Source organism: Coloeus monedula (genome assembly GCF_965178545.1).
Source record: "Coloeus monedula genome assembly, chromosome: 3".
Classification (NCBI taxonomy): Eukaryota; Metazoa; Chordata; class Aves; order Passeriformes; family Corvidae; genus Coloeus; species Coloeus monedula.
In genome coordinates, this window is record NC_138783.1 from 43,803,426 (window position 1) to 43,828,127 (window position 24,702).

General features: G+C 40.0%; 1 protein-coding gene across 3 annotated transcripts; it reads right to left on the bottom strand.

Moving 5' to 3' along the window:
* Positions 1–49: 49 nt before the first annotated feature.
* Positions 50–24,154, bottom strand: NPAT (nuclear protein, coactivator of histone transcription). Of its 3 annotated transcripts, none has more exons than XM_082278337.1 (18): positions 24,039–24,154; positions 20,804–20,922; positions 19,134–19,194; positions 16,942–17,014; positions 16,423–16,466; positions 15,498–15,728; positions 14,911–14,992; positions 13,747–13,879; positions 13,188–13,279; positions 13,017–13,104; positions 11,165–11,261; positions 10,597–10,728; positions 8,135–9,817; positions 6,806–6,921; positions 6,604–6,712; positions 5,508–5,565; positions 2,389–3,550; positions 50–1,710 (listed from the first exon to the last, which is right to left on the bottom strand). In XM_082278337.1, the coding sequence occupies exons 1-18, from the start codon at positions 24,073–24,075 to the stop codon at positions 1,633–1,635; spliced, it is 4,395 nt and encodes a 1,464-aa protein (XP_082134463.1). In that variant the 5' UTR covers positions 24,076–24,154; the 3' UTR covers positions 50–1,632. The 3 variants fall into 3 exon arrangements, with proteins under 3 accessions (XP_082134463.1, XP_082134462.1, XP_082134464.1); XM_082278336.1 differs by having other exon boundaries at positions 14,911–14,995; XM_082278338.1 differs by lacking the exons at positions 19,134–19,194; positions 20,804–20,922; positions 24,039–24,154 and having other exon boundaries at positions 14,911–14,995; positions 16,364–16,466; positions 16,942–16,972.
* Positions 24,155–24,702: the final 548 nt, after the last annotated feature.

A 24,702-nucleotide genomic window follows, 5' to 3' on the forward strand; every position in this document is an offset into this window, starting at 1 on the left:
GAGTGCTACTACTGGAAAGTGCTGTTTTCTCCTAAAAATCGTTGCTGTATGAGAGCAGCTTGGTACTGAAGATACTTTTTTTCCTACGAAAGTGAACAGATAATTCACATCTTTGGCAGTACCAGAGTGCCTGAGCTGAAAGATTAGGGTGGGTAATGGCTGTTCCAGGCAAGAGCTACATTAGGTCTCAAACAGCAAATTATTTTTAAATGTCACCATCACTATTAAGCATTTTATGCTTAAGACAATTTTTATGCTTGCCTGTCCCAGCCCCTCTGACAACTGCTATTAGAACTTAGTGTTTGATACTGGACTCTGTCTTAAAAAAACAACTGACCAACAGGACTTGTCTCTTCAGTACCAGCAAAGCTGCTTAGTGGACTTAAAAACATTAACCAAGACACACAATTTTTATTAAAACAAAAATATTTATTCAAGCTGTAAATGCTATGCAGTATTTAGTTATTGGATGGGTTTAATATAAACATCTACTGCATAATCTTGGTTCCTTAGGAATCCTTGTATTCTATCTGAAACATTGCCCTGTTGCTGTACAGATCTCTTACAAGAAAACTTGCAATTTTTTCTTTTTTTAAGACTTCAACAATTTGAGAACAAAGGAAGAAATACCAGTAGAGAAAATTCTGCAGTTTTGGAGCAAGGTGTGCTCATTCGGTAAAATGTAGGCTGAGCTTCTCCTGCACCCCTTTTGGAGAGAGTTTGTATAATAATAGCTATGACAAGGTCTGTGTTAAAGCAGAAAAATCAGATGCAAATTTTTCCATGTCTGGCTAAAAATGTAAGAGCTAGATAGTAACAAACTTCTCAGCAGTACAAATGAAAGGTGAGGGAGTTGACTTTTGCAATAGAACACCCTGTAATTCTTGTTTAGCTGTTGCTTAAGCTGAAGTATTCATACTGAGGTATGACCCCACAAAAGTACATTGCTTGAAAACAGCTTTTGCATTTGAACGACATCTGATGTAGCAAATACTGTAAACAGAGGTGGCAAGTCCAAATGAAAGTTCTTGTCTGAAAGACTGGCTGCGAAAAGCTTCACCAGATGAGAAATGCTTTTGGAGGTTTTTATGTTTAGCTATTGGTATTTTTCTTATTTTGTTTAAAGCCTTAAAACATGGCTTTGACAGTTATGAGATGAGAGAGTGTGAGTACAAGCCAGGTAGAACTGAAGATTTAAGTCCCTTTCAGATTCAACAAGACAATGAGAAGTGGGCAGGGTGGCTGCCCATGTCTTAGAGCGGTGAGTGACAAACACCAGCTTTTCAGTGGCTGAGCCGTTCGGAGGGCTAAGTAGAGAAAGCAGCAGAACACAGACAACGTGATCTAACAGGAAATGTACAATCTTTCTTACATTTCATTTATACAAATTTACAATTTTGCAATTTAAATGGCTCTATAATTCTGCAAGTGCTTTTTCAAAAATAAACATATACCGACTCAATGATATTTACACTTCGCAACCTGCTTCAGAAACAGCACGACTTTGCTATAAAGTGAAACTTCAGTGCACTGAAAGTGCAACTCGCCCTTTAGAGTTAACTTCTCTTCCCATGCAAAACCTCAGCACTGCTCCACTGAGCTTCAGACAGTCCCACTTCAACTTCTTTTTGTTCATTCATCATAATGCAAAGACAACAAGAACTTGTCCACATCCATTCCTGCTGGAAAAGAATTCGGGAGCTTCTTTTTCTGTAGGAGAGGAAAGTAACAACTGTGTTAAATACAAAGAACCTGGGGGAACTGAAGAGCCTGAAAGTACTCCTTTCTTCCTCATCCTTCCATCCACCTTGTAGCCATTCCTGCACAACTCTCCCCTAGAACTCAGATACTGCCACGTGCCCCCCCTTCACAGAAGGGAGCGTTTTTCAGCAGCATGCTAGAACTAAGTATGGGAATTACAAAGTTATACTCCCTTTTGGCAATTACATCCATTTACATCCAAAGGACACCTTTTTGTGTCTCACACCCTGGCTCTCTGCCCTTAAATCCTCAAGTCAAAGGCATAGTGCTGCACACTACAGACTGGGACTATCACTCATGGTGATAAAGACGCAAGAACAGCCTCAATTCTAATAAGGCCTACTTTGAGTTTGGCCTAATTCCTACATTCCACCTAGAAACTTAGGTAGAATTTAGAAACTCATTCATATTTTAGTAGAAATTATGTAATTTTCATAGGTGCATATTTAGAGTTAGTAGAAGTTACTTGTGTGTATCTGAAAACTAAACCAATCTCAAGGAAACTTAGTTCAGAGTATGCTCAAGAGGCAAAGTTGGAAAAACTGGCTAATAGGATGTCAGGGATTTGCACTAGCATCTCTGAACCATTCCATTACAAGTAGTAAAGAAGCAGGTGTTTATACTTGCCTTTATTTTCTTTTTTTTTGATGGGGTTGGAGAGCTTTGCAGGTCTCTTCTATTTGCAGAACGAGAATTTCTCTCCCCCTCATTCAAGTCCTCCAGTTTCCTTTTCTTTACGGTGCTCCTCAGAGCCCTGAACTGCTGGGTGTTGTCCTTGAGGGGGGTGGCAGTGCTAGTCCTTGCGATGGCCGCCCGTGACAGGATCATGAGGGTGTGGGCAGCCATGCTGACGCTGTTCTCGCTGCCCGTCTCGCTGGCCGGGCTGCAGGCGGGCAGGTCTGGCGTGGCGGGGGGCACCATGATGCGGGGGGTGGTGCTGTCCTCGTTGAAGCGCCGGCAGGTCGGCGTGCGGACGCTGTCCGTAGTGTCATCCGTGTGCCTGTCCCCAACTCCAGACGGTGTCCGGGGTACTGGCAGCTCTCCGTTTTCGACTGTCTTTCCAGTGGGGCTTTGCCACTGGATGTCTTGCAGCATCTCCACACACTGTTTACTGAACGGGCTGGACAGGCCAAGGCCTTGGCTGGAAGCTTTAGCAGGTTCTCGCTTTGCCTCCTTCGAGGACAAAGAAACAGACACCGATGATTTGCCACTGCCAGCCCCATTCGACAGCGACCCCTGCTTCTTACTGAGCTCTTGTACTGAAGGAACTGTCTTCTCATTCCACAAGGCAACACTTTGTTGGCCGTTTGAGAGTTTGGCAGTGTCCTGGTTCTTCTGCTTTTCATCCGTGTCCCGTAGTAACTCATTTTCTTTGTTTGCTGTCGTCTTGTGGAAGGGATCTAATGAAAGCCCTGCAGTTGTCACTTTCCGCTCGGGCTGTGGCTCCTTTGCAGCTGCGCTTCTGTTGCTACCAACTTCTGGCTTACACAGAATTCTGGGCAATGTTTTGTCTTTCTCTCTCTTTGGTACCTGTGCCTTAGCAGAGGAGGATGCAGAGTCAACAGCAAATAAAGGGTTTTCGTTTCTTTCTTTCTGGGATGAACTCTTGGCAGTCTGAATTTGGGTGTTCACTCCTGGAGTGGATAGGACGTTATCAAAGCAAAGCACTCTCCTGTGACTCTCACTCTGTCTTGAATTTGAGCTTGTGCTCTCTGCTGGTACAACAGGTAAGTTCTCTTCCACCTTCCTTCCTAGCTCTGCACTGGTAAGCTTGTCCCAGTTTCCAGTCCTGAAAACGAGATAAAAACATTTCATCGACATTTTCTTACGAGACAAGTTAATTTCATCTGGCTGGAAGTCCCCACCCATCCCTCAAAAAGGCTCTCTCCATCCTAAAATATAAGTATCTATAGGCAAAGACCAAGAGTAAGGAATGACAACTGCAGAAAGCTCAGAGGCGGCTTTTTTGGCCAAACGGTATGAAACAGAGTCTGTACACTGAACAATTAGGTGGACTGGGGATTTTCAGTCTGGAAAGAGAGATCACTGAGAGGAAATGCAGCAAAGCTCTGTGAAGAAGGCCCGCAAAAAGGAAACTATCCGCTGTACCTTCCAGTAGACAAACTAGGGGCATCAAATAACACAACAAGGAGGTCTGGACATTGCAAATATGCCTTGGGATATTTGTGGATGGTGGTAGTTTACTTGACTTCAAAAAGAAACTAAGTGCATTCATCACAGGACAGTCCATCCCAGAATACTACTTATGGCTCTGGAAGTCCTTGGAGCTTCAATTCCTAAGAGGCTGCCAGAATATTTTGGACAACATAATCATGAGTGTGCCTTGTACTCTTCCCTACGCATTTGCTGTGGGTGGCGGGATACTGAGCAAGACAAACTCCCTGGGGCGTGGTCTCCACCTGACAATGAGCCCCATTCAAGTCAAAAAGCCGTCACTGAACTGTAGTGATGTGGAAAGAAAAATGCTTCTGCTCTGTCAGCTCATACCACTGCTGTCTCTGTGCCCTCTGCCTGGCTTATGCTGCATTTCCAAGAGAAGCTTCAGCATCATTCATCTATGCCTGTAAGAACTGCCTCCCTGCAGATAAACCCCTATGACTTCTAGGAGGAAAAGTCAGGTTTTTGGGATGCTAACTTCGGTACCTCTGAAATGGTAGAAAAGGTCTGAGTTGTAGCAGTTTGTTTTACTTGCACGAAATTTGAGATGAGACAGAGGGTAGAAAGCGGAAATAAGAAATTACACCTCTTTGCAAAACATACATTTAGAGATAAATTAAAGTTAACAGAAAGCTGAATTGTTGAAGTGGTATTATCCAAGATCTTGCTTCTGTGGTTTTTAAAAAATCAGTACTTTTTGCATGCATGTATATGGTATAACTTGATATAGGGTTTGGACTTTTTCATAAACTGACTTTCATGTTCCTGTTTTATCTCCACTTTCCCAACATTTAAAGTGAGTTCTGAATAGGTATGGGGTTTTTTAAAGTATGTGCTATTTTTACAATAAAAGATCATTTCGCCTCTAATATTTCAATGAACTTCTGATCTCCTCCTACACTCTTTTGCTCATTCCAACATCCTTCTGTTTAGGAAGTCCATTAACAGTAAGGAGAGTTACTACTGGAGCCTTGCTTCCTGCTCTCATTTGCCCAACAGAAAACTAGTACCTACCCCCATTAGAAATTATGTTCACCAATACAAAGTTAGCATGCTGTTGTCCTTGCCATTTTGCATTCAGTTCTCACTTTTTAAATGACCAAGCAGTGTTCTAATCCACACAACTGAAACGTAGATGCAGAACCCAATCTAATAAACTCTATTTGATTTGGATCAGAGAATGGTAGAGGCAATGATGCTACACTACAAAACCTTGGGTACCACTCATCTGAAAAGAAAAAGCAAAGGTTTTAGACATTTAAATCTCCCAGTAAATCTAAGAGGCAATTCTCCTAGCTTAGACTCCGCTCAAACAATTTTTATTTGACAATTGAGACAAGACAAAATGAAGACAAAGCCATACAAAATTAACAGAAGAACAGTAACAAGACAATTCTAGCAGAGGCTGCACCAGTCCCAGCTGGTTTCAATATTCCTAGCAGACAGGCAGCAGGAAAGGGGGTACTGTTTATGCCACTATTAAAAAAAGCTGCTCTCTTCACCAATACTGAATGAAGAGATTCGTGACAGGAAAAAGAAAGCAAGTTTCAATACCTAGCACTACTGACCTCTGTGTTCGAGGATTTGTATGGTTCAAAGGCTCAGCTACATTTGGTACCAGTTTTCCTGGAACAACAAATGAGGTTTTAATGAATGACAGGAAAATAATTTCACAATTAGTACAATAACATTTCACCTGACAGAGAACCAATAAAGAAAGACCCAGCAACAAACTCTGCAATATCTTGTAACTTTAAAGTTTACAAATTAGTGTACTAGCAAAGGTCCCCAACTAAGAACAAACAAGAATCTCACTGTCTACACTTAGATAATACATAGCCCTGGCAAGACGAAACTCAAAAATGCACAGTGGGAATTTCCAAGTAGAAGAGAAATAACACAGGGAAGTCTCAGTTATCCATCAGCAAGCCAGAATGCAAACTACTATACAATCCATGCTCTTACCTTAATTTGAAATTTTATTCTATTTTCAGTTTTACATGTAAGCCTACTCTTTTTAAAAAAGGAAGATAGGCTAAAGCACAAGGTGTCCTTATAATTCAGTGTTTCTATTTTCAATTATTTTTGTTTACCCCTTTCCAACACCAAGAAATGAACATAACTCCAGTGTTGTTACAATTAACTATTTAAAGAAGCAAGGTCTCAATGAAAAGAATATACAGAAGCATATACCTGAAAGGGCAAAAGGAAAACAGGTAGCAGAGTGCATTTTTTATATAAACATGCAACACTTCTATTAAATATTTTTCCTCAATAAATTTTTGGAACTGCTGACTCTTCTAATATCTTCATTACTATGTGGCTTGGTTCCAATGGCAGCAGTAAACGACTTAAAACCAACAAGATGAAAAATAACCAGAAACATAAAGAAAAGCAAACTTTTAAAACTGCATGAGAGCCTTGAAGCATTGAATTTTGGAAATAAGCTTGATAATAAAACTGGAATTATGTTATATGCTGGAAGTTCTTTGTAAACTGAGCAAACAACAGTCACTAACTGCAGGTACAGACCTCTCTCAAGCTAGCCCAGCAGTTGCCAAGAACAGAAGTAGAGGTTTTTATAAAACTTTTTTACTTAGAACTGACGTGTCCTTAGAACTCCCTGCTTTTCTTCTGGCCCTCTCCAGAATGCAAGGCAGGTACCTGTATTAGTTTTGTTTCTTGCTCCAGGAATCTTTTGTGATTTGGGAGGGATGGGAAGCTTTGGGACACTTCCGTTGCACACCGGATTAGCCACAGGCATATGAAGAACCTTGAAAGAATCGAAATATTCTATTACAATTTACCAAAACACTTCTTATCACTCCAGCTTTAATTCTGAAAATCTTTATTTGGGATATGCTACCTGGCAGGCAGGTGCTGAGAACGTATTTCCGTTTTGTCCTACTACAGAGAGAGGTATCATTCCCACCATTCCTTGCAAAACTGGCTGCACCGGAGACGCAATTATAATAGCAGAACCTAAAAAATACCAAAGAGTTAAGATTGTACAGAAACTAAAAATACTTCAATAAAAGAAAAGCTTCAAGACAGGATTTTTTAAAATTATGTGCAGTCAAACCTGCGGCAAGAAAAGCTCTGGATTTTCAGAAAAGCTTCACTGTCCTTGCTATCGTTCACTACTAGAAAACAGGGTGAGTGGCAGTGTTACTTTTAGTTTATAAGGAATTCTTTAGTTGAAGTCTGTTTTCCTTTGTAAGAGGTAGCTCAAAATAAAGCTTCAAGTATGATAAACCTTTAATTCAAGGTTTAAACCTTGAATCAAAATGACTTAAAAAAAACAGTAAAAGTAACATTAAATAGCTTATTTAGCTGCTAGATATATGGGAATTATAAAATATGGAAACTATCCCAGCACAGTAATTGAAAAGTGGAAGAAGATTTTCAAAAGTGAAAGAACTGTTCCTCTCTCTATGAAAAAAGCATTGAAGGTAACAGTTGCATAAAGAAATCCTAATGACAGCAAAGGCTGTCATTCTAAGACCTTGCACTGGTCTCTGACCTCAACAAAACGACTACACACAGATTCAAAGGTAACTGCAAAAAGTTTTTAGTTTGCAAGAAAGCTGTTTTATAGCTGGTTTTAACATTTCAAACAGCGCTCAAAATTTTATTGCTGTAGTAATAAAAATGCTTGTGCCAGATTTTAGCTCATGCAAAGAAATAATGTTATACTTTCGTATTTACTTAAAAGTATTTCTAGTGCAGACTAGTTCTTAAAAAATGAAACAAAACCAAGGAAGTAATTTGGGAAGGACTAGATATATCTACCCAGATATCTAAACTAAATATGTATACATGTAACACAAAGTATTCCATTTATAACAGGAATCATATTAAAATAAAAACCTGTTTTATTTAGCCAAAGTAGTGGAATCCTTTCCAGTGTAAACCAAAATATGCTTCCTAAACCTAATGCTGCTAAAATGATATAATTTTAGCTTCTGAAATATGATGACTTTTTTTCAAAGCAGACTGGTCAATGACTTTTGCTAGTTTTATTGCATTTCTACTAGCAACTAATACACTAAAAAAAGGTAACTCCTGGATAGTTTCAAGTGGCAGACTGAGCAGTTTAAAAATGGTTTACTTTGAATGCACTTAGGGAAAAGAAACAGAACAAAACCACTGTATAAACACCACATTTTCAGTAATTTTTTAATAAAGAGATTACCTTGTGGGAAGTTTGGGGAGACAGTCTGGTTTGCTGGAAATGTATTGCTGGATCTGGGAGGAGTCCGCAACTGCTGAACAGCTGGAGCTTGGGAAGCCAGTGGCATAGAACTGCCAGGCAGTACAACTACATTTGATGGTGTTACAGCTGCGCCCAAGGCTGCTGGATCAGTCATACAGGTGGCTATGTAAAGGTTGCTTGAATTCCCAAAAGCTGTGTTTGTGGTTGGCATCAGCTGTATAAATCCCCCTTCACTGGTAAGATGAGTTGAACCTGCAACTGAAAAACCAGTGCAGTCTTCATTCTGAGTGTTAACGGAGGTGACCACAGGATCTTTAGGTCTAAGCACAAGAAGATTCTGCTCTGACAGAGCTGAATCCACAGTTTTTTCTGTTTCTTCTGACGTCAGACATTTGGGCAGGCCTGCAGTTTTGGTTGGGGATTTGGCTGGAGATGACAATATTATAGTAGGCAAATTTTCTCCTGTGATGCTGGAAACAGCATTATTTAACTCCGTGTCTGATGCAATAAACGGATCATCACTGATGATGATCTTGAGGGACATTATATTAGAAGGATCAACATCCATTGGTTGACTACTAGAAGATACACTGCTTATACTTTTGGCCTCAGTACCTGACTCATCTGTTGAGGATGCAGTTTCAGGGAGAGGAGAGTGGCATATTTCAGAGGTAGTAAGATTGTTTTCAGTGGATACTACAGAAATTTCTGTACATGCATTAGCACCAGAGGAGAAATATAAATTATCAGTGTCTACTTTTGTAGAAGATGAAGGTTCTTGCATGTCCCCTTGTGTACCCTCTGTGTTTGACAGTCCTGAAGGAAGGTTAAAATCTTTCTTACAAGGCTTATCAAGTGTATGCTGATCATTAGAGTTTTTATTAGAAGTATCAACAACTTCAAGCTGCAACTCCGTTTTGTCAAGATCTGCGATGTCCACTGCAGATCTCGCTGCACAGTCTGCCCGTATGCTCTGGTCCTGCTGGTTAGAGGGGTGGCTGGAGCTCTCCTGTGAAACTCCAGGCAAGGCAGCTGGGTCACTGGTTACAGTCTGTTCTTTTCCTGCATCTGCTGATGGGCTAGAAGTGGATGAGTTGTTTTTTCTCAGCAGTGCACTGTGGCCAGGGCTCCCATCAGAAGGGCTTCCAGGAAGTGCTTTTTCAGACAGTGATGTATCTGGTGATAATGGGCATTTACTTCTGGAATCAGTTTTGTTTTCAGTATCCTCTGCCACTGAAATCAAAGGGATCTGTGGAGTACCAGAATGAACAAATTCTAAATTAGGACTAATTTGAGAACTAGGACTTGGTGGGCCTTTTTCAATTTCCATAGCACTCTCACTTTCAGATACTAAAGCAGATGACTCTTTTGTAATGTAAGTATCTGCACAGTGTTCATTACATTTGCTATCAGAACTCTGTCTCTTGTTAGGTTCAGTCAAACCAGGCACAGAGTCAAAAGCAATTTCAAGCTCTCCAATATGTTCAGGGGTAATGGTTGTAAGCACTTCAGGCTGCTTCCTTGGTCTACAATTTCCATGCAGCTGTTCACTGGCTGCATTTTTCTTAGCCATATCATCATCATTAATGCTGGTCTTCAAGGCACATGATGCTTCTCCTAATTGAAAACCTTTACAGGATAGTAGTTCTCTAGAATTATCACCTGTAAAACATAAAATAAACTAGTTCCATAATCATTAGAACAGATGATCCTTTTACAGCGTTTTAGAAATAACTTATCAGTTCAATAATATCAGTTCAACTGTTTCACATGAAACTAAGCAGGAATAATGTTACTCATCCTTACATTCAAGTTGAGTGGAATATATATATATAAAATACAGTTACATACACTAGATAATCTGGAAAATCAGTTTGTAAGCTACTGATAAGTACACACTTAACATGTAAATAGCTCAGGTCACAGCATCAGATTTCCAGAAGCACAAAAACCACCTCATGATAAAAACCTCTTGGTTCTATCTCTCATATACTTTCACTAAATACCTGCTACTTGTGGACTGTTGTTAAGAATGGTAAAACAGACTAACATCCCTTTTGTCCAGAGTAAGGCTCTTTTTGTCTATTACTCAGCAGATACATTACAGCATAGAGAGAGAAGATTAATATGGTCAGAAGTAAAATATTCTCTTTGTGTGTTCCACAATGGATACTGCAAAGTATCCATTTATATATATTGAGTCTGGTTGCATTAAGGAGCTTATCAAGTACAACTTTTAAATACACAGATGGGGCTACTGTTAAATTTAATAGACTGAAACTCTCTAGCAGACCACGTGTGTTTATATGTTCATGCAATGTAAATGTCCACACGGATATTACCAGTGAAAAACAAAAATTTTGAAAGGTACAAATTGTCTGAAAATACTTTCATAATGAAAAGTTAACAGAGAAATCTTAGAGAAAAAATAAAAAACCTACATCTGTTAGTTTCTTCTGTTCCTAAAGAACTTTCAAATGTTTCCAGGCTATCCTCACCCACCAGGATTTCGTTTTCTACTCCATTCCGACCAGAAATACCAGCAGGTAAGTTCTTGTTTACCTTGCTCTTTCCTATTTTCAAAATAAAGGATGAAGAAAGGTTAAATATGTCATTTTACACATACATGTCATCACTACATTTTAAATGAACCATAGTGTAAAAATCTCCTTATGGTTAATGTGAGGATATCCCTGATCAGACAAACAGAAAATTTTACAAGAGCAAACAAGTATAAACTATCATCCTTTAGATCTAGAGAGTCTAAACTAACAGCAATAAAAGAATCACTGAGCCAACACAAACCCAGAGTATCAGCCACAGGAAAATGCTGTACTTTATAGCTGTGTATAAATGTATCTAAGAATCTAATTCTGTATTGAGGGCTACCAGTGCCATTTCTCTTGCAGAGGCCTGCTGAATTACTTTGCGTCATCAAGCAATGCTTGGGAAAGCTCATCACTCAGGATGCTTTAGAGTAACAGCACAGCTGAGTACAATGTAGCCTACCATAATCAAACCAGTCAAAGAGAGCCTGGAAAGCTGGGTCTGATTCTGTCTGTTCCAGAATGTCCTGGATAGCCTCTTCTGACATATGAATTTCACCCTGAAAAAAGACATGAAAACCAGAACTGTTAACCACTTACTTCCATAACCTAAAAAGAAAAACAAAGAATTGTTTTCTTTTCAGATTGTTTTTAGTACTATTACTTCTGCTCAGCACAGAAATGTAAAGACTAATGCTGGGGAACATTTCTGCCACAAATTGAACATCTGTTAAAAAATCTTAGTGATTGAAGTTTAAGAAATAAGGTTCTCCAAAACCCAAACGTGTCTGTCAGACATTGCCCCCACCACGTGTGTATTGGAGTATTCTCCACACAATGGCCAGCACTAACCAAAAAGGAGGACTAAATCTCAGGCTACACAGGAAACTAATGCACGTGGTATGGATGCTGTGAGCCTGCACAAGCAAACCACTGGTAAAAAAAAAAAAAATCCTCAAATTAACCCTAATTTCTTAGGTTAGAATATATCTAGAAGCCAACACTAACCAAATGAAGTTTTATTTCATATTCCCATTACATGTTCTATAACGGAACCTCCAACTACTTTTTTGTGGAAGGCATTTGGAAAGCACAGCTATGGGACAGCTCTAAGGTTCTTGTTTCAAGCTGACTTGTACCATGGCAGCCCAGGAACAAAATTAGTAGGAGATCCAGTACATACTCAAGTGCTTAAATACAAAGTTTCTCCTGCCTTTCCAGAGACCCTCTAAGCACTGTACAACTTTTGATATGGTGGTTTTAAGGGTGGATATTCCATGTCATATCCTTGATTTTGTCTCAGCTACTCCAACCAAACCAAGAAGCTGCTTTATTTCTGCCCAGAAAAATGGAATACAGCCTTTTAGCTCTGTATTTTGACCACAAGTGACCTAAAATCACCAAGCAACAGAAGAACAGCACTTACTGACACCTCTACTTCATAAACAGGGAACTGCCTCTACTCTCCTGTCCTTTTCATGAGGGCTGTGAAGACTGTAATTTCCCTCATTAAAAGTCCTTTTTAATTCTGTGATTGCCAGCTTGAGGCTTGTAGAAGTATGAAGGGAGAACACTACAGTTATGTTTAGTTTGCAGAAGCAGAATGCACATTTTCTCCAAAAGCAAGAAAATACTGAATTTGAAGAAAAAACATCATTATTTAGGTTCCAAAATTAATTTCTCTTGCTATACTAAATGATCCATGCTTATATTTGAGCAAATCACAACATCAGATCAGATTAAACATATTTGGAGACAGCAAGATATTATAAATCCTTTTTTCTTCTCTAAGGCTATTGATTAGATCCCCAGTCAGAAGCTGGTAGGCAATCACTGGTACGAAAGACTGAGTGACAAGCAGGCAGCTGGTGCCTGGGAAAGTGTTCTCAAATCCAGTCTGAGTGTAAGGTTACCAGCTAATTACTGCCAGAACCAATCCCATTCCCTTGGTTTTCGACCCTGCTGAATACTTATGCTGCCTTGGACAGGCACTGGGAATGAATTCAGAATGCTGAACTGGCACAGAATGAGCTCCTGCAGAACATCAGTGTCCTGTCAGCTCAGCTCCTCAAACCTGCCCAGCACCACACAAGGTCAGACTTCACACCTCTGCAAGGGAAGCTGCGGAGCTGCCCCTGCACAGAGGGGAGCACCAGGGAGGCTCAGCTGCACTGGCAAACAGAAACCAATAAAAAGCAAGGATGGAGAAAGGAAATAATATCCTCAGATGTCAGAGGTTCAGCATAGTTGCCATAACTGATCATTCTCACATGCCTGGTCTTAAAAACAATGTGAACAGGGCAATCCACACCTACCTGAAGTCCAAGGATTTCATCAATTGAAGTCTCCTGTTCCGTAGGACCACTCTCTGTCTGTTTAGGGGCCTGAGCAACACTGCCATCACTGCAACACGTAAGTCATTAGTTCAAAACTCAAAAACAAATCAAATAAAGATACATATGAAGTTTAGAGGTTCCTTTTATTACCTCCCCAGGATTTTGTTAATGTTTTCAGCGAGCTTCTCCTGAAGAGATTTGTTGCTCAAGATTTTTTCTCTGGCATTTTCAATAACCAGTTGCTGGAAAACAGTTTTGAAGTAGTCAGATTTCTATTTTTAACTTCACTAGAAAAGGAGCATTAATTTCTGACTGACTGGTAAAACTAATTTAAAAATCAATTCAAAGAGAGAAGACTTTTATAACAGAGAGTCACCTGTGACTGCACGACTTTGCTATGAAAACCAACCCAAAACATTCCTGTACGTCTACTCTCCTGAAGTACAGCAAGGCTTTTTGTGCCTTCTGGTTTCCATTCTCTAAAGAATTACTGTATTCTGTCAGCCTACAGGTATCTCAGCAAAGCAAATAAACCAAGAAAAAACTCTACATAGCCATGTCAAATTTATTGACACACAAGAGCTAGCTCAAATATGAATCAATACATTTATCTTCTAAAGGTAATTTCTGTAATAACCAAGATGAACAACATGTTAAAAACTAGTATTTGTTTCTTAAATGTAAATACCTTCTGTAGGCATATACTCACTGGGAAGTTACCATCAATTAATTCTTCTAGGGGCTCACTTTCTTTTTCTATTACTGCTTCATCAGAGTCTTGAGAACTTCTAGCTGCTGAAAGAGGTCCAGATGTTGGAATGCTCTTCCTCTTCTGAGATTCACTGAAACATTCCAGGAAATTTATGATGTAGTTTATGAGAAAATTGCAAACAGTAGATCTAATGGGGAGTAAATCAAGTGCTTCTCTCCCTTCTTAGCAAACAAAAGATCTTTATCACCAGAAAATTAACAACATACTGAAAATGCAGTAAAAGTTGGTACTTGTTTTATTAACTTTTATGCATCTACTGTGCCTGACTTCACAGAAGTTACAAATATAGAGACTGTGGGTAAACAGCACAATGGCAAGCTGAATTCCATGCCCACTACTCAGTATTTACTGCTCCTCCGCTACTTTAACTGGCAGTACCAGTTAATGGATCCTAATTAACGGCAACTCAAAATCAGATTTGGGCATCACCACTGAAAACAAAGACCTCTCAAGGAGCAGTTGTTTTCAAAGAAGAAACCAAATGTTAGGTTCCATAAGAATTTAGATGATTAATAGGAAATGTAATGTTTTTATATGAGACCACAGTGTAGGCTCTTCTGAAAACACCAATCAGCAGTGGCACTAAAATCACTTAAGAAAAATCATGAAGGAATAGGAAAGACTTGGCAAAAAAAGGACATTTGAATCAGAGAATAAGAAATGCAAAACCAGTGTAAGAACAGTTTTTTACACAACTTCTAGTGCAAATATTAGTATTTTTTCAGACAAAATTTACTCAAGTCAATAGTTTGGCAAAGTTAAATGCATATTTTTATCAGTATCAAGAATTTTCATAATTGAAAAGGACATTTTGGAAGGAATACCAAGTCTCAGCTCCATGATTTTTGCCTATGTCTAATACTGGAGTAGTGTAAAGAAATACTGAACACGAAGAAGCATGAGTAGCCTCCTATCAGTCTAATGTTAAGATCTTTGACTTTCCTTTCCTTTGTGAAACATTGCACACTGGCCCCCCTCAGTGGATCTTATACTTGAAACATTCCACCATTTAAGAAAATTTATACTAAAGGTTAGAACACTGTATAATTTCTAAACAATTTAAAAAAAAAAAAACAAAACCAAAACCACATCCCTGTTTACCTTTTTCGCCTTCCCGGAGAAAGCAAGTTTGAATGAAGCTTTCGTTCTTGTGATGTTGGAACCTGAATGTGTATGAGACCTCCTGCTTCATAGAGGGAAACAAAAAAAGAAGTCATGATGCCAATACTTTTTCCAGTGGCACTGTTAAAGCACTGCGAGATCTACACATTACTGACTATGTTCCAATCAGTTCCTGGAAAGTCATACAAAATAATTTGGTACTATCATGAAAATGAGGACTGTTCCTTTTAAATATATCCTGAAATAAACATCCACTTAATGTGGATCATCCCTATCCGACAAAACAGGTTATTTGGGCGAGAGTGAGAACACAGAACAGAATAACCACAAATTAATGCACTTCTGATCTCTGAACTCACATTGGGAAGCAAATATGCAAGAGCCACCTCTCTTTTGGGCACTTATTTTCTTTTAATCACCTGAACCAGTCTGGAGAGCTAGGGGAACAAAGCATGAATTTTCTGGAACTTTTTGGTGGAAGACAATTAGCCCTGATTTTAGAAAACTTCCATCTATAGCCACAGATTTTTCACAGAAAAAAAGGTTTAAAATTTTTTGCAACTTACTGTTGATCTTGTTTTCTTGAGTTTGTGACTGGTTCACAAAAAGTGTATTCAGTCTTGTCTGTGGCATGCTTTGATTTATTGTTGGCCTGTGAAGTACTTGAGGAGGTACAACAGCAGAGGAATTCTGTGGCCCTGACTGATGGGCTATTGACAACAATCCTGAGTTTACAGGAGCTGACTGCTGAAGCATTCTCTGTCTTTTCATTTCTGCAATTCCACTTCTTGTACGTACTGGAAATAAAGACAAGATGAAAATATATGATAAAAGAATTTTAAAAGGTTGCTGATATTCAAATGAAATCTGACAAATTTAAACAGAACACCACCCAATCCAGCGAATCTCATCCGAGAACAACCACTATTTATATCTCACATTCTCTTTTCTTATACAGATTACTCAGTAAAAATACTACAGAGAAAAAATTATTTTTAACTGAAACAATTTTGAGAGTCCATTTCCAGCTTTTGTAATGAAAGAAAAACTCTAGACAGAACAAGTATGTTTTCATATTTTGGTTGGATACATGTTTGGATGCATAACAAGTGCTACAAGATTATAACATTTTTATGTTCCCCTTCTACAGAAACTCAACTGCATTATAATTAGACTGGCTATGTTTTTAGCTCCTCTATGAACCACAAATTAAGTTGAGTTGACAGCTTCAGAAGTGAAGCAGCACTTTTTAAACCTTTTAACCATGTAAACTTCCAAAAAGTTTTCAGCAGAGAAAATGTTATATAGAGAACTTAAGCCCTTTGCAAAAAGCTCAGCTTTTCTTATTTTCCTTTCCTGATCATTACAGTAATCCACAGATCACACTGAAGACAACAGACACACACTACTGACGGCTGGAGATGCCCCCTACCTTTTGCCAAAACAGGTAATTTTAACATAAAATCCCATGGAATTGACTCAGTTACTTACTCCTCTGATTAGAAGAAAATCTGAAATCTGAATTCTGCATGCTCCTAAAAAATAAAGCAAGTGACATAAATTAATGGAGCATAATGAAAGCACTCAGCTACAGTGTGACAGTACCGATCACATGGTTAATGTCAGTCTGGTCCTAACCACACATTCCTTCAAAAAAATCCACTGATGGGTACTTTTATTCTTTCCAACAATGGTCACAGATCCTTGAAATGAAGCTTACTGTTTTGTTTTTGATCAAGTAACCACAAAGGTGTAAGATTGTAAAGACTCATAGTATACTGTTTTATTACAGGAAGGCCATGTGCGTGCACCAATGCCCTCCTTATCTGCCAGTCCCACCTTAAAACCTTCAAATGTCTGCTCAACTATCAACTCTCACATACCCATCTTTCTCACTGTCTCTCAAGAGGAAACAAGAGAGCTAAACCATTCTCATACAATGATAAGGGGAGCTGATCAACATAGAGACTCACAGAGAAATGTTACTTTTTTATTTTAGAACTACATTACCTGATCTGAGAAAGTGTATAGTCTAATTTTTTCCACAGAGATGACATCATCGCTGGAACTTCATTTGTTGTTTCTAAAAATGAACCATAAAAAAAATTGATACCCAAAACTGATATATGTTAAGAAAAAAGTAAATTCACAAGCAAAATCATTACTATCAAGTGTTTCAGACATCACCTAATTTTAGGCGTCTAGCTGCCTTCTTAATATTCTATTAATTAGAGAGCCGTAACTCCTAATTTAAAGAATTTTGATTGATATGGATACAGTCCTCAGTTTTAGAAGCTCAGATGAAACTCAAGCAAATACATTAATGATTATAATTCTCAGTGGAATTTGCACATGGTGTTGACTCCTCAGCAAACACGTGTCCTGGGGTGACTGCATGCTACTGCATTGCCTATCGCCTGCCCTATGCCAGACATGAATCCTGTGCCTTCCTGTGTCTTTAAGCTGTTTCTCAGGAGAGGCGGGAGAGAAGCCAGGCGAATTTTTCAGAGCAGGTTGTGCTCAAGGACACACACACTCCCCTGAGTTCCTGGCTGCTACAGAGAGGAGGAAAGCACCTTCCTGCTTTTTCCTCAGCTCTCTGCAGCAGGGAAGAGGGTTGCATTCTCTTTATTTTTAGCTAGCTTCTTGTTTGTAGCTGGAGCAAGGAGTTTCCTGGGACTTTGGCTTCTTCTTTTTCTCTTCTGGACTGTTCAGCAACACCAGAACACCACCGGGAGCCCTTACACCATGGCCCAGAGGGTCCCACGCTGAACCCCAGCTCCAGAGAGGAGAGAGCCACACCCACAAAGGACTTTGAATCTACCCAGGTTTCTTCTCCACAGCGAGAGGTTTTATTAGCTAACACTGTTCTTTTTCTGTGCCTGCGTGCACTTTCCGTGTTAAATAAATAGGGTTTTTTTACTTTCCTCTGAGGAATTTCTTTTCGAACCCAGTGGAGGAGAGGCTGCTGAAATCTGCCTTCTAACAGAGGGACATTCATTTCAGACATTTCCTTCCAAATTTGTCTCAAACCAAGACACATGCTAACCTAACACATGCCAACCCCCCCAACTCACTTCTGGAAATGGCATTCATATCCCCAAGTCACTTTTGTGCCTTTGAAAATTATAACCTGGCAGACAGGCCTTTAAAAGTAATAGTTTATTTTATAATGTTACCCAAACAGACAAAAACATTTGGTCTTTTGAAGCACAGAACATTAAAAGTGTGATGGAAAAGATAAGTAAACAGTTCAATTTACTAAGTTTTTCAAGGTGCCAAGTACAAAACATTTTGAAGGAAGCATGTGTCTTAGTTACCACTTCTATCAAACCTAGTGTGAAAGGAAAAAATGTTCAGAAATGTTCCATATATTACATGTCTTAAATTGCAAATTTTAAAACCAAGCACCACTAAAATACGATCATACAACACATATCAAAAACCTGTAAGATTTGGCAACATTCAAAACCAACAAATGTTCTAACTCTGTCTTACAACAGTCATACAAAATATTAAGTAATTCTGAAACTATTTTAGTTAGTCTTAAAAACAAGACAAGAAATATTTCATACCATAGAACTCCTCCTGATTATTTCACAGAATCAGAATACCTCAGGTTGGAAGAGATCCATAAGGATGATTGAGTCCAACTCCCTGCTCCTCTCAGGACTCCTAACTCTAAACCTTGGGACTAGAAGCATTGTCCAGACTCTCCTTGAACTCTGGCGGGGCTCAGTGCCATGACCACTTCGGTGGGGTAGCCTGTTCCTGCGACTAACCACCCTTTCAGTGAAGAACCTTTTCCAAAGGTCCAATCTGAACTTCCCCTGACACAGCATTCCATTTTCTCACATTCTATTGCTGGTCAGCAGAGAGAGATAAGCACCTCCCTCATCTATTGATAGTATCAACAATAAACAGTATAATTTTACAGGCATAAACTAATACATTTTGCACACTATTATATCTATATGCTTTTGAGATATAAAAACGCTCACATTTGAAGTGAAAATATCTGCTGGCATATGCAAACTAAGATAATCAATTACTTTTGCTCACTAGATACAGTGGCTGCTGCCTGTGTAATATGGTAACCTTCAAATTGTAGCCTAAAAGGGGGATTACTCTAAGACCATATACCTCTTCCACAAGGAGCCCACAACAGATAAATAAAACACCACTGCATCCTGAAGGCTTACCTTTTGTTTTCATGGCTACGTACTCATTAAGAATAGTTGTCAAGTTTTTTCCACACAGTGACTGGAAAAGAAAAAACACTGATCTTAGAATCTTCACTAGTAACTTCTACTTCATCTGCTGTATCACATCATATTTAAGGAGTTGTTTAGAAGTCTACACCATGCTGACCTTCAGCACAAAGAACTGTACTTGGTAGAGAGTAATCAGTGGAACAAAATGCTATAATGTACCCAAAATCTGAAATGCTTGATCTCAATGTCCAACACTGGTACAGCAGTCAGAGCTGTCTGACCTTCACTCACCTTTGTTATTATGGAATAAAACCACGAAAATTAGATGACGAACAGCTGTAACAAACTAATGAGTATGCATCATGCTGGAAAACAACATGCACTAAGATGCGAACATGAAGAGAACCTGTCTGAAACAAAATTTTTAACAGTCACACAGAATTAACTTTCTTATCATGTTTACTTGTCCTGTTATTTTAAGTGACACAAAGACACTATCATTTGTTGCTGTCTTGTTCACTAGTGGGAACTCTACAAGACATGACAAATACAGCCCTTTATTGCAAGTATTTGAGCTGCAGAAAGAATTTTGTCTTAGATACTATGATATCACTTTCCTGTGAGTAACAGGAAAAATGTTTCTACTGAAAAAAGGATGACAATTAAAAAGCTTTATTAATCGGAATAATCTATTTACATTTGGGTTTTTTAATTTTTGCTGGCCACAGGTTGGTTCTCAACTCCCTACCACCAAAGAACAGATGACTAAACACCTGCAAATAAAATAAGTTCCAAAGTTTGTTTTGAATAGGTGCATCAAGAAGGTGCACCTTGGATCTCAGAAAACACTTCTACGCATTTTGAATACTGTGGACAAAATCCCAGACCATGAAATTAACTAATATTCTAGAAGAATGAAACAGAAAACATGAAGAAGACACATACATAAACACTAAAAGATTGATACATAGCAATACCTAAACCCTGTAATTTATACAGTATAGTGAAAATCCCATTTTGTATATATGTTAAAAAGGCGAACTATCTAATTACGCTCTAGCTCTACACACATATCTACAGATGTGGCTACACACTGTTCATGCACACCCAAAATTCCACCCATCACCCAGAACAATACAGATGATACTGAACAGAGAGGAAGCTGAACATAATTTTTGTCAATAAAATTTGGTAGATTCAGATAAATCTTAAGTGCCTTACCTAAATATTTCATATGTACCTGAAATGAAACATTATTGGCTCCCATGTCTAGAATAGGAAAGCCATCTTCAGTAAATTACAAAAGCAGCCCTGAAATCAATAAAACCCTTGTGACAACACCCTTCCGTAAATCAACCTCAAAGCTATAGGGCAGACTAAGCATAATACACTGAAAACAATTTGCATATTTCCCACTTAAATGTTTCTTAGCAAGATTAAATACTAGAAACTGAGTAACTGCTAATATCACAGGGGTGTTTGCTAAAAACGCCCAGCAAATCAAACGAAAAACCAAACAACCCAAAAAGCACAGGGGACGACCTAACCACACATTTTAAGCAGCATTTGAGAAGTAATTGCTACACTGAGAAATCCCCAATATTCTTTTCCATAAGTGCAAGATAATGTAACTTTCTGCTGTGCAAATACAAACTCACCAGCAAGCAGGCTGGAATAAAACCATCTTCTGTACAGTGCTCTGCATATTCTTTCAAATCTGAGCTTTCCAGAATAAATTGGTGGCAGGTAGCTTGAAGATTTTCCTGTTGCAAATAGCCTGCAACAAATCAGATGGAAAATTTTGGATTTTATTCATTACTTCTGCTCAATAGGTATCAAAGCTGCATACAGTGTTGGAATAATCAGATAAAAATTTCTGTGTAACAAAAAGAAAGTGAAGTTATTTTGACAATACATGTTCCTACAAGATATTTAACAGTTAAAACTGAGAGCAAAAAATATATATTGGAATTACACTGTACTTACAAAGTATTCAAGACTGGAAGTGAAATATGCAATATGAACAAATTTTGGTTTATCTTTAGTACAGACAAGAAAATAAAAGTTCTTGGCTCAGAAGGCTGACAAACCCTCATATGGGCTGAACCACCCTATTTGATACTTCAATGGAAATCTACAATATTTTGTTAGTAAAATTCATTGCTATGTAACAGTAATTATCCACACATTGTACTGTTTCCAAAGAGGTAAAACCTGTACAGCTGCTGACACAGTACGTAACATTTATTAAAAATACAGGCATTGTACAAACATTAATAACAGAAAAAGGTTTTTTCCCCTCACAGTAATTTTCATTCAGGATAGATGTATTACATGCAGCTTGTGCTCCATACACACCCTAAGACTCAGTAGTTACCGCCACAGGAAATGGAAATGTACTGACAAAGTTTTCTTTTCCAAAATTCCATTCCTCATCAAATATGTTCTGCTTTAATCAAACTTTTTAAACCTGCTTTAATCTTCAAACACCTTAAACACTAAGACATAGAAATAGACCAATCTGAATGGAGGATTCTAGAGCAAAGAACCACAAAGAAAATGTTTCTTCTTTCTTGCTCTTAGCAGAGCTTAACATGGAATGTTTTAAAGAAAGCATAAAACATGTGCCTAGTTATGCAATGCAGGATATATATATACACATTATCTATTTCAATGGACCCCCAAGATGGTCCACCTCAGTTCATGAATGCCTGCAGAAAAATGTGGCCTTTATGTTTAAATGAAGACAAATGTCTTTCAGCAGATCCGAGTATAAGCTGAAGAGCACAAATCGTATTTGCAACATGCAAGCCCTCGTTCAGGTCTTCAACAGGTAGGCAAACTTGAAAGTTAAATACTTTGGGAAAAACCACTGCGAATTTAATCACTATGTGTGAGCAGGCCTATCTGACAGAAAACATTAGGAGTGCCTGTGGAAAGGACTGTCCTGATTAATTTTTCAAATACATTTTTCTAGAAAATTTTCAAGCCACAAATCGCTGGAAGCTGAAAGCATATTTCTGGCAAAATATTATATTATATGATTATATCCCACTGTTGTCCAGGCTGGAAGATGGGCTTTTAGGCTAGGTGGAGCTCTGATCTGTGCTAGTATGACTGCTCTTAAAATCAAATTCACCTGAACATTTACTCAAAAAGTTGCAATTTTTCCTTCTTGAACCTACTACTACAGTACCGCAAGGGATGACTGAATGCTCACGTACAGACACGTTTTACATACACCAATTTCTTGGTAATAAAACATTCCAAAGGCTAAAAATGCCTGTGCAGCTAACCCAAACTGCTTGTGCACACACTGTATAATGACATAAGAGTATGTGGTCCCTAAGGTCACCAAAATCAAATTAAAGGCACAAAACTTGCCGTATGTTTTGGACATACAGAAATTATCCAATATTTTGTTCTAAAGGAATGTCACTCATAGTACACATTCACTCTATCAATTAGGAAAAGATAAATGTTCTCATGCATTTTTCCATGTGTGAGCTCAGCTTATCATTTTAGTTTTGTTTTTTAAACAAATATTCATCAACTTTCACAGCACCAGAAAGATTTTTGGAAGGAGGTTGGGGGAGAAAGGTGGAAGAGCTGCACCGGGAAGTCTGTTTATATGCTGAAATTCACAGATGCCTCAGAGAAGAGGAATCCCTATTAGACAACAGAAATAGTTACAAGGAATATCCTGTTCTACAACCTTAGGCTGCTCAGAGGTTTTCCAGACATAATATGTGCTTCACACCACAACAGACACAAGATAGGACAGAACATCCTCAGCGCACAGGATGTTGCCAAGGTTGTGTACTACGTCTGCAAGTCCCTGGTACGCACACAAGATAAGCATTCCACCTGGAAACTTGCAACTTCACCAGTTTTGTTTGGAAGAGTGCAGTGAGAGATCTCCTTGTATGATTTCAAATCTTCTTTTACAGCAAATGGAGTTTCTAAAAATCCTCTATTACTTCACAGTAATAAAAAACCCTGCATCTCTTACTAGCCTTTTTTCTCAAGACAATAGCAAGGAACATTTCAGGTAGTATTTAAAAATAAATTGTGCTGGAGGAACACTGAAAAAGAGATTCAGCTTTAATGGCTTTGGATTCAAAAAAATTATGAACAACTGAAAACTGAATCTCACAGGGCAAGCTGCCAGGAAATCTTGGCAACCTGTGCCAATAGGTATTTATGTGTGGGACTTAAATATGTGGCTCATATTTTTGCTTGCCATCCATTTGTTCTCACCTTTCGCAGTATCCAAATAATGCAAAGCATAAAGTCGTTTGAAAAATTCCCTGTCTGCTGCCGATGTCCTGAACACGCTTACGCTGTGCTTTTCACAGACTCACCACGCCTAAACTTTTAGTGCACCCTCAAAGGTGGGGGAAATATGGCCGGAAAGAAAAACCATCTGACCCTTATCGCAGCCTTCCCTGGGATTTCTGGCCACCCTTGAACTCCTCCTGTAATCAGGAACTGATTAAGCGCCGCTCAGCAGCTCTCAGTCTGCAGATGGGCACCGGAGACCACCACGTTTCCTTGGACTCGTGAAGAACCCGAGCCCAAGGCACGGCCGGGGAGCGGCCTGGTCCCTCAGGACCCGAATCTCTCAGGAGCGAGCTGCGTTCGCTGCCCGACACAGGCCGGGCCGGAGGGCGGCGGGGGCCAGCCCGGGGGCTGCCGGGCCCGGGATACGCCCGGGCAGCGACAAATCCAGGCTGGGGGGGACCAAGAGATGCTGCCGAGGGTCAAGGGCGAAGCCGGCTCTGTATCCCGCCGCGCCTCGGGCGGCTGACAATGCCCGGCAGAACCTTCCCAGCACGGCCGGGCTTCCGCACTTCACCCATCCCTCGCTCCTTCCCTCCCCGGCTCACTCACCCAGCACCAGCCGGGCCACGTCGGACGGCAGCAGCATGGCCCGAGGCGGAGCGGGGCACGGGCGGGCGCAGCTCCCCGAGCGCAGCCGGCCGCCCCGCCACCCAGGCGAAGGCGCGGAAACTCCGCCAGCCAGCGCCGCGCCCGGCCCCTTCCGCCGGAACCCGCCGCGGCCGCTCATCCGCTTCCAGGTCCGCCCGCAGCCGCTGCTTCCACACGCGAGCACCGCTCCGCTCCGCGCCGCCGGGAGCGGGGCTGCGTGCGCCCCGGCCGAGGTGAGGGGCCCGGGTCCGGACGGGGCGGCCGCGGCCCCGGCTGCGGGTGCTGAGGGGCGGCTCGCGGGCTGCGGGCGCGGCGGCGGCCCGGGGTTGCCGGGGACCGGAGCTGCTGCACGGCGCTGCGTGTCCGCCTGTGCTGGGGCACCTCACAGCGGCTTAGCCAGCTCCTCTCTCCGTGATTCGTGTTATTTGCTGCGCCTTCCTTCCCTTGTGTAATTTATGTAGGGGGTGAAGGTGGCCGTCATGTGCTAGTTGGAAAACCGTGTAACTAAGAAGTAGTAGGTGGATTCATTCTTGGGAATTTTCACTGCTGCTGTTACGGCTGTTGAAATACCAACAAGTACAAACGAGAGGATTGCCGTCTTCCCCTTGAATGCCCAGGCCCTACA